Source organism: Episyrphus balteatus, chromosome 1, assembly GCF_945859705.1.
Source record: "Episyrphus balteatus chromosome 1, idEpiBalt1.1, whole genome shotgun sequence".
Lineage (NCBI taxonomy): Eukaryota > Metazoa > Arthropoda > Insecta > Diptera > Syrphidae > Episyrphus > Episyrphus balteatus.
Window position 1 is genome coordinate 45419938 of NC_079134.1, and position 15354 is coordinate 45435291.

Consider the following 15354-nt stretch of genomic DNA (forward strand, 5'->3'; position numbering starts at 1 on the left):
ATAACATAATAATTGAACATGGAGATTATTTCGTGGAAAAATTCATTTGACTAAGTAAAGACGCAAAACGTCCATCGGCACGTAATTTGATACCATCAATTGTAATCGATACATTTGAGCATAAGTTTTATTTGTCGTATATCTTATTTGTTCCAATTGGATGTTTCGTTTTCAATGGAATACAATCGATTTGAACCAAATTAGTCACCATACCATTTATAATTGGTACGCTATTGTATCAAGTTATCTCGATTGCTTTAAGTTACATGCTGGCATCCCAGAACTCTACCGATTAGTCACCTAATTTCTTAATCAAATAATATTATAATAGGTACATTTATGACCAAAATAATGGATTTTATTGTTTTATTTTTATTCTCAGTTCAATACTTTTAAAATGGACAAAATCTAGATTTTACATGTAATATTTACAAATAAGTTATTTCAATATTTAAAAAGGGGTTTTACATTATGTTATATAATTTAATTAAATATATTGCGACTCATATTTTTGTTTACATGCATAAATCACCAAGACAATATTTATTAAGGTACTTTTTCACATAGCAGAAAGGTAATAATAAAACGAAATGTTTGTTTTTTCTGAGAAAATAAAATAAATGCTCTTACGGCTCTGGACAATTAAATTAACAATTAACATTTATACAAAAATACATGTATCCCAATCTGATAACTTTAAAAAATTTGATGCACCTTTTTCTGTTGCATATTCAAATTAAATTAGCATTCATTTAAAGTACAAGAGTCATAAAATACACTCCCAACAAAGTCATAACGCCCATTGCAGTGTAACCAGTTGCGGAATTACATAAATCGCCTTTACAAATCTGACAACTTTCAACTTGTAGACTGTGGCTAACTGAGCATTTGTTTGGATCATCTCCGTACTCTTCGAATTGACAGTCTCGTGACACAATGACCCCAGCGCGATCTGTTAATAAAAAAAGCAGAAAGAAAAACAAACATTAATTGAAATTCATTGACCAGAAAAAAAAAAAACAAAAACAAAATTGAAAACAAAACAAACAATTCAAGCTTCAAAATAAAGCTTTTAAAACTGGTTTTCCATTGCGTCGTTAGTTAAAATAAAAGCTCACATTTGAACATTGTTTGTAGGCTGATACGCTGCCTACCTAACCCATACGTAAAATGCTTAGCTTATCTCAAACTAAAGTTTAATTTGGTGAAAGTGACATCATCTTTCGTGAGGCCTAAGATAGAATCTTATGATCATGGGAATAGTTAAACTTACCCCTGGTTACGACCTTGTTGCACTTGGTCACTGGCAGAGGGGTGGATAAGCTTGTAAGCCTGGGAACTGCATCACAATCGACTTGTCTCAATTGTTTCAAAAGTGCCTCATCCATTTTTTCATCTGCGCATCGGGGATCGGTTGTCGATCGGCAGGAATAGCACTTAATTGCGGAGCCTTTAATTAAGATTTTTTTTAATTAAAATGCATTAAACCACAATCAAAAATGATTGTAATTTTTTTTATACTCACAGGTGTTTATTAAACATAATGCCACAATTAGGGCAACGATCAATTGCTTCAACATTATTGGAGAAAATATTCAAGTTTTCAATTATCAGATACTAAATAGATACTGAATTTATGAGAAAAAAAAATAAACAGTCATCAACATTTCTTATTTTGAGGTCATAAATTATATTTAAATTTATTTTGGCAGAGTGGAAATATTTAGAATTATTATTGTTTACCTTCTGTTTTTGTTTTTAAATATTTTTGTATTTTTTTTTTTATTTCTCACTGGAATATCTTTTCTCGTCCGCTCTGCGATGATATCGAATAATAACTGAAAAACTTAATGAGAAAATAAAAATACTGTGCGCTGCTACAAAGTTTAACTTTTGAGAAGCCTACATCATTTCCACAAAAAAAAAATACTATTAGATCATGTTTACTTCTTTGTTTTACTTTAAAGTTTGGTTGGTTGGTGTTTTTTTGTCATCCGAAATGGATGATTTTATTTCATTGGGTTTCCTTTTGAGATTTGTTTGTACTAATAAGTTAAGAGCTTAATAATTTTTTGACACAAAAAAAACTGACTTGCGATATGTTATATTTGAATGCACGTAATTTCTGTTATGGGTCTTCAAGGCTTTAATTATATTGTTTTATATTGAACTTTGAATTTTAATAATTTTTTAGTTACGATTTTTACAGGTTAGGATTTGTAAAAAGAAATTGAACACAAGACATAAGACTGAGGTGGTAGATATCTATAAATGCTCAAAGCATAAAAATAAACTATTTCCAAAATTTCATATTTTTCTCATTTTTTAATAGTTTTTCTTAAGTTTCTTACAATATTTTAATTTTAAAATTGTTAAAAAGGATCTCTATCGATAACAAATTCAATTGTCAACAAAAAGTTACTTAATAAAAATTTTCGAATTCGGCTTGTTTGTCAAAGATCCGACAATTTTGATCGTTACAAAAATGTCATATCTAAATAAAATAAAATATGTTATTATGATTCATTTTATTTTTGGTTTTGATGACAAATTAAACGTTTATACTTAAGTTCTTAGACGTTCTACACGAAACATTATTTTTTGGAACTACCTAATTACAGATTTAACTGTCTCTTCGGAAAAAACACAATTTGACCTAATTTTTTTTTATGAAAACTCTTTATTCTTGCTTCCTATCCCAAATTCAATGTTTTTACCAAATTTCATTAGGGTGACCCATCATTTTTGTTTACACTAAAAAAAAACACCATTTTAATCATGATATTTTTATAGACACTGCAGTTTCTTGTTTCTTATCTCAAAAGTAACATAATTCCTGAATTTCAATAGCGTGCCACAAGTATTACTCTAGTATTGCGCACTTTTCCAAATATACCCATATTTTCTCTACACCCAAAAAAAACACCCTTTCACATGAACAAAATTTATAGTTTTACTTTATTCGTAATTCCCATGGGAAGACAACATTTTTAATAAATTTCGTAAGGGTAACTTTTATACCATTGATTTGATCGGATTTATAGCGGATTTCCCTTATTTCCCCCCAAAAAAAAAACACTCTTTCACCTAAAATATTTTTATAGACTACTTAGATTCTTGGTTTCTGTTATAAATCAAACATATGTACCAATTTTCATTCGTGTAACAATTTTTTCCCAGTTTTTGGTAGTACTAATTCCATATATTCATCATATCTTTAAAAAAAAACACCCTTTCACTCAAGATAATTATGTTACACTTTATGGATTCTTAATTCTTATACCAAACAAAACATTTTCACCAAGTTTTAAAAATTAATAAAATATAAGTTAGCTGTTATGATACCATTCTCACACACAACTCAACCCACCAAAAAAACATCCTTTCACCAGAAATATTTTTAAAAACTTAATGAATCCTTTGTTTTTGCTTTATCTAAAACCTTTATCCCGAATTTTGTCAGTGTAGAATGTTTTCACATAGGTTTCTGTTATATTTTACCTGTTGAAGTAAAAAAACAAGCACTATTGTTTTTAATCGGCAAACTTTTTGCCAAGTTTCATGAGTGTTACAATTATTTTTTTTTATTTCTTGATTTTATGTACTATTTTACCTGTACTATATATTACAAGATAAGGTTTTTGGCTTTACAAAAAGCTTTAAACTAGTGTTGGCGTTTATTTTTAATTATTTTTTTTTTAAATTAAGTTAATTTTTTTTAGAAAATTACCCCTCCTTACTAAACGGTAGGGAATAGAGACCTTCTATTACCATTTTTTTTTTTCATGTCTTAACTCACATCTTATGCAAATCACCCTGTATTTATGTTCCTACATTTTTTTTTTTTTTTGATTTTTCGTACTTGAACACATAATGCCTTTTTTTATAGATTTATTCGAACTTATATGCCTAATAAAGAGGGAACGGTAACTCAAACAAAAAAAAAATCATGTGTGCAATTCACACGTGGTAGAAGTCAAACCTTAAAAATTCATTTTTCTTAAAAAAAAAAAAAAATTGCACCATTAAAATACTTACAAATTTTCCTTAAGAATAAAGCCATACTTCAATATTTACAATACGCAAAAAGTATAAAAATAATTTATTCAAAACAATCATTTTTCATGAAAAAATCAAAAATATCAAACACCATTAAATCCATTTTTTAAATGCAGACTAGTCGAGCATTCTTATTTAAATAATCGTCAATTTTATTTTTATAGAAGAAAATATTACGCATACACCACAGTGACCGATGAGTTCAAATTAAAAAACATTGATACAAAATCTTCTGAGTGAGATTAATTGAAATTAAAATAACCATAAGTTTCAAGTGGAATTCATAAAAAAGTGTGTATGGAGTAGGTACTTATTGCATTTCGGTGCATTTTCCAGCAGGCCAAAGATGAAGTTCGGATGCAAAGTAAAAATACAAACGCATCTAAACCTTTATTCATTTAATTCATCCCAATACCTCTAACGTACTAGAATTATTTGAATTTTGTATATGAAAAAAAGCTTGGCTTGAATTGTTTTTCGTTTTACTCTTTACACTAAACCCGTTTTGAAAATTATTTTATCTTATGATGTAAGAAAACTCCAAGTCAAACAAAAGCTTCTTGAATTTGTTTGTTTCTAGTTTTTTTTTTCTTTTTTTTTTGTGTTCACTGATGTGTGAGAAAATGTACATTATAACATTTAGAAGCTTTTCTTAGCAATCAAATTTAAATTGTAAACCAAAAACTCATTGACATGCAAATGGCTACGCAGTTAAAAGATAATAATCAAAATTCTAGACCCAAGATCATTGCAATTGTCGATACGCTATGAATTTATTCAAATTAACATCTTTCTCTGATGTCATGCACTAAACACACGATTAAACTATTACTCATTAATGTGTGAACTAAGTATGAAGCTTTTTTTTTAAATAAACAAATAATTTTGAAATTTTATTTGTTTATATGAACAGGTGTGAAGAAAAGGTAACACGTTTATTAAATTAGAGATTATAAAAACTAAACAAAAGCTATTTGTGCAGTAAAATTTGATCGGTGACTAATAGATAGGGTTACATGAAAAACTCCCCGCAAAATAAGTATTCGAAACACCGAGCAGAAATCGGTCGCACAAACTTGCTTTAAAAATTCAAGACTTTTAAGACGTTTTATATACAAGTTTTATGAATAGTGGACAGAGGCGTACGTTAAGCTGTCGGGCCCCGGAGCAAGACAAATTTGTTTCTTTTAATCATGTGAGACATCAAAAGAAAGGTCTCTTTCAGCTTTATTCATAACTGAAAACCAAAAGGTTTTTTGGGGTCTGTTTGTTGTAGAAGGCACATAACTTGAAAACAAAGTCTCGAAACAAGTTTTTGTTTACAGATATGAGTTCACAGTGAACATTTCGTTTTGTAAATAATAACAACTTTTTTTTGCAGATTTTCCAAAAACAAAATCAAGGTTTAGAGTAATTTAATTAAATGTGGTTTTGTGGTACACTTGGGTAATGTGGTATAGGCAGGTTTCTCAAAAACTAAGCATGCCTCTACTTTAGTTTTTGACCCAGTAAGTGAAGCGACAGCAAAAAAAGAAGCAGGCTTGTTTAAATGTCAAATATATCAAATCAACCAGCCGAAATATTGAAAATTCAAAATTAGATGCAGTCGAGTTTTTTTTCAACTGAAAGGAAAGTGCTTGTGTCTGGGAATGTTTTGTGTTTTTCGGGGGGATTTGATTTTTCGAAGCAAAGTATTAGATACCTCTTGCCGAATAAATATGCATTTTTAAAAATTTCCTCCAAATCCCTCGAGTGAGACATCAAAAGAAAGGTCTCCCTAATCTCTATTTATAACTGAAAACCAAAAGTTTCTTTAAGGTTTGGTTATTTGCTGAGGCATTTGCGTCCAAATATTTTTGAAGTGAAAACTTCTTTAGTATCGTAGTGATTTGAAACAAGATGAAACGAAAACGCGACACGACTTCAACTTGTTATAACTTTTTTGTTTTAACAGATAGATGAATGAAATTTTTACTGTAGATAGGTAATTAAATAAATTATAATTGCACAAAATTTCAATTAATTTCATATTCAAAATTCGGAGATAACGGTAAAAAGATGTTCTTTTCCAACACACGTTACATCTTTTGATCTAGTGCACATACAAATTTGATTTAACTTTAATACGCATGCTGATAACGTAACCTTTTATTCGATATATCACACATAACGTTACGTGCTCTACAAGTTACACAATCTTAAACTTTTCTTGTAGCCATCTTTGAAATAAGATTTATACATCATTATACAAGGTGAAACAATAAGCTTCAATCAAAATTGATTACACAAGCAGCTGCCCTGCCAGTATTACAAAGCTATACACAAACCATTTCTAATAAGCTTTCACATCGTATAAAATTTTTCAGAGGTTGTCAAACAAAAAAATTGATTTAATAGCATGAGAACATAAAAATAAATGTTTTTTTTTTTTGCTTTTTGGATGAAATTACATCGAGTTTAAAAAATTCTAGCTCTTTTTGTAGATGTCTCATACACCTGATCGATATATATATTTTGAGCTAAGACAATAAGCTTTCAGATGGTGTAAAAAAATTTATTGGTTGTTAGGGAAAAAAATGGATTTAATAGCGTGAGAAGATAAAAATACGTGTTTTTCGCTTTTTTTGATGGAAATTGATCGAGTTCAAAAAATTCTAGCTCTTTTTGTAGATGTCTCATAGACCTGATCGATATATATATTTTGAGCTCTTACAATAAGCTTTCAGATGGTATAACATTTTGTATAGGTTGTTAGGGAAAAAATGCATTTAATAGCGTGAGAAGACAAAAATACGTGTTTTTTCGCTTTTTTTGATGGAAATTGATCGAGTTCAAAAAATTCTAGCTCTTTTTGTAGATGTCTCATAGACCTGATCGATATATATATTTTGAGCTTAGACAATAAGCTTTCAGATGATATAAAATTTATATAGGTTTTCATATAAAAACATGGATTTGAATAAAAATAGGTAGATTTTTTCTATTTTTTTTTTTTTGCAAGAAAAATGATTTCTTAAGGTTTCACTTCTACCACGTGCAAATTGCACACATGATTTTTTTTTTTTTTCTTAGTTTCGAAGGCAGAAGTCATTTTTGCTTTGAAAAATTTCCTCCAAACCCATCGAGTGAGACAGAAAAGAAAGGTTCCTTTAAATTCTATTCATAAATGAAAAAGAAAAAATTCTTTCATATCTGGTTTCTGAGTTATATTTTACCTTATATGTATACATAGGTACTGCAAACCGCGCTAAATTGTAGCTGACATTTTTTTTCTTTGTATTTCGTCACCTAACAACCAAAATTTCAAAACAAAAAATCAATTTACTTCGTATATCAAAGGGTGGGTACCAACACCCCCTGATTATAGAAAATCTCAATTTTAAAAATATTTCTTTGCATAAGATTCTACTAAGCTTTAAGATCCAAAAATAATCAGAGGCGCTCTAAAATATTTCATGAAAATTCAGCGAAAATGGGCGGTTACCAGTTACCACGCCCCCTGAATTGAAAATCTCAAATTTTCGAGTTTTTCCTTTGCATTCACCACAAGGCCAGAAATACCCATCTCTGCACAAGACCCATCATCAATCAGTCAGTGAGTTACGGTTTTTGTGATTTTCGAAGCCCTATATCACAGAAACCGCTCATCCTCAAGTAACTCAAATTTTGTGAACAGTTTGTTTTAGACCAGCTTAACAAATGAAGCGTGTTTGAAATTTCTGGCATGTTTGATACATAAGTTAGATGGAGGTCGAAAATGGCTTGAATGGTTTCCTGAAAATATGGGTGTAGTACCAAAGATGCTTGAGAACTTAGCTGGGCCAATAAAAACAGACATTGCTTCTGCGTGCAAAATCCATATTTCAGACACTTTATCTGAAGTAATAGTTTTTTTTTAGGGTTACCATGCGTCGTAAGGCGATTACAATCAACCAACAAGCTTCGCCAGCCAGCTCTATCCTTAGCTCAAGGATGCAATGATTGTAAAACGTGTTTTCTCTGCGGTTAAAAAACAGACTAATTGGAACAGACTATTTTTAACCGAAAAAAATCGAATATTCGTTAGATCTACAAATGTACTGAACTTAAGCCAATCTTATTAATTAAAATAATAAATTAATGTGGAAAGTTGCAAATGTAATAAGTACACAATGACCACAACTTTCAATCACAAAATAACAGATTTTCAAAGACTTTCATTACTTTGTATCTTTCTTCGTTAGTATACAATTTTAAAATGTCAAGTGACGTCTGTATTTCACTGTCAAATTGACATCTATAAACAACTTGCCAACTAATTAAAATTGACATATCTTTTTCCAACACAAATCGGCACGCGTATTAAGTTGATGCGTGAGTGCAGTCAAACATTTTCCATACAGAGATATTGATACCTTTACTTTCTTTTCAGTTTTCACTTAGATAAGAATTTAACTGACTAGCCAAACACTAACTGACTTACACTTTAATTAATTTTCTTTTCAAATGTATGGAATACTAAAAATGTCTGATAAAAATAAGTTAAGTGATAAAATCGTACACTTGCATTCTTGCAGCAGTTACAGCATTCCCATATTTGATATATGTACATATGTAAGTTGGCAACCCTGTGCGATTTTCCACTAAACTAAATGCATAAAATTCACAACTTCTAAGAATAGTTCCTAGTGAATCACAACTATGTAACTCGACTACGGAATTCTATTCAACATTATTTATCAGCAAATAGTCAATGGATGTCTTGACGCACAGGAAGCATTTAGGCTTCACGACTGAAATTACATTAAATCGTAAGATGTGGAAAAAGCACGCAAAAGTCACATAAATGTTTTAGAAAATATACTTTAGTTAATGTTCTTAGTAAATTCATAAATCTGTTAAATAATCTCCAAAAACTCTCAAGACTTCCAACCAATAATGCCATCATACTTACACCTATTTAAATTTCCCTTTAAAATTCATTAGTCTAACTAAATATTACAGCAGAAACCAAGAAAAAAAAAGACGATAAAGATTAGATGTAATTATGTAAATTTGTCACGTTCATAACAATGCCCCCCAAACGCCCCAAACCCATACCATGCGTTGGACGAACTTTTTGTCGTCTTCATCGTCATCGTAAGAAGCTATTTGGGTCAAAAAAGTTAAATGAAGAATTCTGCCATCATGATCATGGTAAAAGAATAACAATCGTCGTCGTCGTGCCTGCACCTTGGATGGCCAAATAAAAAAAAAGTCTTGAGCACAAACAAAGAGAAAGACACACTTCCAATTTCAATTCTTGAATCCAAAGCTATATGTATACTGGTGCTGACTGAAACTAAACTGAGCTTGTATAATAGGAACAGAATAACCATTTCCCTTTCTTTATGCCTACCATTATTATTATCTTCTCCCCGATCATGTGTTTATTTCAGCGAAGAATGTCTTTAGGGGAGAATGGAGTTCAAGTGATTGAAGTGTTCATGTTAATTTTATAAAATGATACAATAGGTTTTTCCTTCTTTTAAATTCCAAATAAGTTTATCTTCGATTCAAAATCAGTTTAAAAGGAGTTGCAAACTAGTTTAAGTGCGGTTGCAATTTTAGTACATTGTCTTCAACTTTTGAGACTTAGGTCACATTTAAATTCTAACCATGACTCATTAGAGAGTTAGTTACTGTAAATCAGTTTTAAATCGATTGCAGTTTCAAATCAGTTGCAAGGTAGATAATTTTAAATTGCAAGTAAATAGCAATAGTTATTTATATTTAATTCTCATATATACATATTAAAGAAGTTTAAAACCAATTGAAAACTAGTTTGAAAATTAATTGCAAAACAGTTTAGTTTATAGTCGATTACAAATGAGTTTTAAATCGGGTGCAAACTGGTTTAAAAGCGGTTGTGATCTTAATAATAGAACATGCTATTGTCTATGGTTAACATTTAGAGCTGAGTTAGTTACTGCAAATTAGTTTTAAATAGACTGCAGATTGGTTTCAAATCAGTTGCAAGCTTCATAATTTGAAATTTGCATGCAAGTAGCAAAATAGTTTTTATTTCACTGTCACATCTATCAAAGTAGATTAAAACCAATTAAAAACTAGCTTGAAAAGTGATTTCAAATAAGTCTATACCTAATCGATTAGAAATCAGTTTTAAATCTTGTGAAAACTAGTTGCCATTCAGTTTCGAAATAGTTCAAATTTAGTTTAAATCGGTTTCAAACTAAATCATTTTACATTGTAATCTTTTCCTGAACTATAGTTAAAATTTAAAGCCTTAACTCTTTGGAGAGCTCATTTCAGATCTAACACAAACCCATCATAACGAGTCGATGAATTTAAATTATGCTCAGAACATTATTATTTCAAATCGCAAATAAGTTGCCAGTTAATTTTGGTATGTTTTTTTTTCATCTATCCATTTGTAAGTTGGTTTAAAACCGATTGCAAACTACGAAAAATTAAAAAAAAAAAATAATAATAATAATTGGAAACTAGTCTGAAATAGCCAATAAATTGCAATTAGATTGCATGTCATTTTCGAAGTAGTTTCAATCAAGTTTTAACCCTCTTGCAGGCCAAGTTATAGTAAATTGTCTTCTACATCAAGTTTTAAACCCTTACTCAAAAGTGAATCCGAGAGTTGATAATAACACTTTATGTAAATTAGCCTTTTTAAACCGATTGCAAACTTCGAATCAGTTGCAAACTGGTTTTACATAGTTAACTTTTTTAATATTGCTCCATCTTCAAACTCTGCGAATTATTTTTAAACCGAATCGAAGTTAAAAGATTGTAAAATAGTTTAAAAAAGATTGCAAATGAATTTTAAGTTGTTTGCAAACGCGAAAAAAATTTGATTGCAATCAAGTTGCAACCTAACCTAATCTGGAGGTGATATAACGCCAAAGTTAGTAAAAGTTAGGTCTTAACCTTAAATTATGAACTCCGACCACTTCTCTTATCTGAAATAAAAGTCTAACGCTCACAGAGTTTCCAAGAAACTACTAATTGACATTGAAATCGTTTTACGTTCATTTTGATCCGACTTTCTCCTATGGCTGTAAAAGGGGCAAAATCAAGTCCCATCATGGTCAGTTTTATGATAGCAACGACTTGGCGCTGAAGACAATTGCAAAGCAGGTGTCTGCGCAGATAGTATACAAGGCCGGAAGAATAGTACGCACACTTTGTTAACGGTGTTATAATTTTACACGTATTTACTCAAAAGTTTTTTTTCATAAATCTTAAAAATGGCATCAAAGTATCTTTTTGTCGTTGCAATTGCATTCAGTTTATTGGCTTTTGTGATTTGTATTCCAAAAGCTGCTACTCCTGCTAGTGTTACTGCTACAGAAGATGAAGATCCTAAACAACTTTTCTTTGGAGCCCAGGGCAAGGAGACCTCAACACCAGATTTTGTTCGATTGGTTGTGATGCGGATAATTTATGGAATTGCATCAACAATGGGAGCCGAGGAACGACTTGCGGAAATATTCAATGGAGCCTTTGTACCGCCAGGTGAGGATGATGGTGATTATGGACTTGATTTTGGAGGAATCGATGGAATTTTTGAAGATAGATAAATTGTAAGATTGTTAGAGTAAGATTGTGTTCTTTTTTTTTCTCATAAAGAATCTGGTGCAAATAGCTTTAAATTAATTTAAAAGAAAAAAAAAATATAAACAAATAGAATTATAAATTATTTATGAACTTAATTTATTTTATATTTTTTTTTGTAAAAACTAAGACATTTCTAATAAAATGAAAACAAAAATATATGTTAATTATGTAAAAGATAGTTATCGATATTTATTTATTGCTTATTTAGTTTTGTTTGTCGCCGCCACAGGGCAGAGAAATTGATTGTTATTTGTTCACGATGAGATGCTTTTAACTTTCTTTTATTTTTTTTTTTTTCTGTGTGGTTTTGTCAAAAATTATGTTTGACCATAATTATCGACAAAGTGATATGTGAATATTTTGGGTTTCTTTTCACTTTTACTTTTTTTTTTAAATTAGTTTACAAAAAAAAAAAATATGGGAAAAAAAGAAATATGATGATTAAACGGCGGCGGTGAAATTTAAATTCCGTCATATGACTCATTAGTGAAAAATGATAGGCTGATGGGATAGATTTATATTTATTGATGTAGGGCCTGTTAAGTGAAAACGGGTTAAGTTAATAAAAAAACTTTTAAAAGTTATAACAATTTATGAGTTTTATGTGGTCGTTCCCAATTTTATTAATACCTATCGAAATTCGAAACCCATTCAACACTTTAGGGTTGCTATTCAAAATTATTTTTTATACGGTAGATATATATTTTGATGATTTATTAAATCATTAATTAATTAGTTTAGTTTAACTAATTTGAATGAAGTTAAAGTGGAAGGATGGTACTTTCAGCAATGGATCTAAAATCGTTATGAATAATCGAAATAAAAAATGTTTTTTAACTAGATTAACGCCTTTTAATTTTTTTGCCGACTTCCAAAAAGGAGGAGGTATTCAATTCATCTATTTTTTTTTGCACATTTTTCACATCAAATAGGTACCAGATGACTAAAAAGAAGGAACATTTTTCATTTTCTTGGTACAGTGAAACCCACTTAAGTGCTTTCCTCCCGATTAGCCGTGAAAAAATTATAAAAAATCAAAAAGTGCACGTACAGTCCTGTTCTATAACTTTTTTTTAAAGCTAGTAGTTTATTCTTTATTTTGTTTTTTAACTAATGTTGTTTCATTAATTAGTTTTTGAAAAAATAAGTTTTAAAGATGAAATTTGGAAAACAAAACATTTTTCGTTTATTCATTGATTCTGTATAAAATTTTTCAATATTATTGACCTTTTTTATCATTATTTAATGACCTGGTAGTTCTAAGTCAAATACTGAAGAATTCATTCTTATAAATATCAAAGTTCCTTAGAAGTTTTAAAAAAATCTGAAACATACTTCAACCCCTCCCTCCGTATGAAAAAAAAGATTTGCATATACAATTGAATTTTTTTAGGATAATTTAAATACCTTGCTTGTCAATATCCATATCAAAATTTTTCACCAAAATCACTTTTAAATTTAAAAAACACTTTGAAAGTAAATTTTTTTTTTAAATCGCAAAAAAAATCGTGTTTACCCAAATGGTGCAAGTTGCAACTGATGGTGTCGCGAACTGGGTTAACCAATTTTTAGATAAAATTGAGAAATTTGATTTATGACCACGTTTTAGGTCAAAATACCGCACTGTGCGCTGGTGCCTGCATTATGAGAAAAAATATAAAACGCAGTTTTTCTTTTTAATCATGGAAGTTGGTTTTTTTTTCTTTGTATTGGTCAAAATGATTATTTTTCGAAAATGTTTTAGTATCGAAGAAATTCGACGAATATAAAAAAAAATAAAATGCACGACTGGGTCGCACGAACTTGCTCTTAGAGTTAAAGTTGCTTTAATTTTTAAGACTTTTTATATAGAAATTTGAAAAAAAAAATAAAATTCGTTTTAAAAAATAATAAAATAAAATCTGCAATTAAATTGCCCTCCAAAACAAGTATGCAGTTTTGATTGATATATTAACATGCATTTTTAGAAAAAAAATTTTCAAAATCGTTAGAACCGTTTTTTATAAAAAACTAATTTTTTATAAATGATTTTTTGGAAAAAAAGTTTTAAAATAAAATTGGTATGCCATTTTGTAGAAATCACTAATCAACATCTAAAAACAAAATTTCCAAAAAATTCAATGTCCCGTTTTCGAAAATTTGATTTTTCAAAAAAAAAATTTCAAAATTTTTTTAAAAATCCAAAAATTATTTTTTTGGAAATTTTATTTATATTAAAATTATATAAATGCTTCTTCACAAAAAGTTTCGTTGAAATCGAATAAGCGGTTTCGGAGATAATCGGATTTGAAAAAAAAACGGTTCTATGGCAGGTACCGTTAATAATGGTTTTCCAAAAAATTTTTTTCATTAAAAGATAGACCTTAACTTAAAACTAACATTTGAATTTTTTAAACAAAATCGTTGGAGCCGTTTTCGAGATATTTCAATTTTACTAAAAGTGGTATATGACAGGTACCGTTATTTTTGGTCCAAAAAAATTAATTCCAAAAACTCCTCTGGAGAGTCGCCAAATAACGCTACATACCAAGTTTGACATTAATCGGTTCATCCGTTTAGGCTGTAGCTCCTTATACAGACAGACAGACAGACGGACTTCCGGGACCCACTTTTTTGGCATTGTCTACCATCGTAATGTCATGGAAAAATGTTATCTCAACTTTTTTTTTGTACGAATGCATAACTTGATATATAGTACCTATATCGCAAGTAAAAAACTATTTAATGCACACATTTTGCATTGATTTTTTTTCAATGCAGAACATTTTTTATTTCCAATAATTTTTTTTTATTTTAGTGCAAAATATTTTTATTTGCAAATATTTTTCAGTTGCAATAAATTTTTTTTTATGCAATTTTTTTTCAGTAGCAATAAATATTTTTTAATGCATTTTTTTTATTTGCAATAAATACCTACATAGCTATTTTTTAAAATTTTAAACGCATTTTTTTTAATTCACATTTTTCCAACCCTGGTATGAATAGAGAAGTGGAGACATTTAATAAAAGCTAAAATCCAAGAATGCAGCCAAAAAGTGAATTTTACGAGTGCTAAAAATAAGGGTTATGATATTTAGCAAATTCTCTATCGAATGAGAAAAAAAAAAAATTTGGGGGTGGTACAAACTTCTCGGTCAAATTATAAACGCACTAGACTTATTTTCATTGCCAATGAAGGTTAATATTAAGGAAATCGATATTCCTTTTTATCGGTGCAAACTAATTTCATAAATAATTTGCACTTTTGCGATGTCATGTCGATGTGCAACTCGTCTAATAATGCCAACGCATTATTAGACGATGCGACGCAGTGCATCAAGAAGAATTTTATTGATTTTCTTTTATTTGAAATTTGAGCATTTGTATATTTTTGACGAGGGTAATTTAATTGTTCATCATGTTGTTCAACGATCCATAATCCATTTCAGAATTTATACTCGATATACATAGGTACCTAATCATCATTGTTGATTGACAAAAATAATGATATTGACGATCATACGAAAGGAGTGCCGGTCGTCGCAAGTAACATGTAACGAAAACCACGCTCAGAGTCTCAATATGGATGATTCATAAAAGCAACCAAATCTAACGCCCACTGGATATGCTTTATTGAATGGTTGAATTTTAAATACCTATCTACTTTGTGTCGTCAAGGTAGAAGATTTTGTGCATATACGAAGG

General features: G+C 29.5%; 2 protein-coding genes across 2 annotated transcripts; one reads left to right on the forward strand and one right to left on the reverse strand.

Annotated features, from left to right (window-relative positions):
• Positions 1–352: 352 nt before the first annotated feature.
• On the reverse strand, positions 353–1873 carry LOC129921554 (uncharacterized). Its single transcript, XM_056003440.1, has 4 exons — positions 1744–1873; positions 1526–1628; positions 1274–1450; positions 353–952 (listed from the first exon to the last, which is right to left on the reverse strand). Exons 2-4 carry the CDS (start codon positions 1578–1580, stop codon positions 753–755), a joined length of 432 nt encoding a protein of 143 aa, XP_055859415.1. The 5' UTR covers positions 1581–1628; positions 1744–1873; the 3' UTR covers positions 353–752.
• Positions 1874–11284: 9411 nt separating this feature from the next.
• Positions 11285–11690, forward strand: LOC129906599 (uncharacterized). Its single transcript, XM_055982410.1, has one exon. It carries the CDS (start codon positions 11301–11303, stop codon positions 11631–11633), a length of 333 nt encoding a protein of 110 aa, XP_055838385.1. The 5' UTR covers positions 11285–11300; the 3' UTR covers positions 11634–11690.
• The last annotated feature ends 3664 nt before the right edge of the window (positions 11691–15354 follow it).

What these genes read in the sequence shown, in the direction of transcription:
- LOC129921554 (XM_056003440.1), bottom strand. Translation starts at nt 1,580, where the DNA reads ATGTTGAAGCAATTGATCGTTGCCCTAATTGTGGCATTATGTTTAATA. An exon ending in ATTATGTTTAATAAACACCT is followed by an intron (nt 1,451 to 1,525) that starts GTGAGTATAAAA and finishes TCTTAATTAAAG; the next exon opens with GCTCCGCAATTAAGTGCTAT. An exon ending in CAACAAGGTCGTAACCAGGG is followed by an intron (nt 953 to 1,273) that starts GTAAGTTTAACT and finishes TTTTATTAACAG; the next exon opens with ATCGCGCTGGGGTCATTGTG.
- LOC129906599 (XM_055982410.1), top strand. Translation starts at nt 11,301, where the DNA reads ATGGCATCAAAGTATCTTTTTGTCGTTGCAATTGCATTCAGTTTATTG.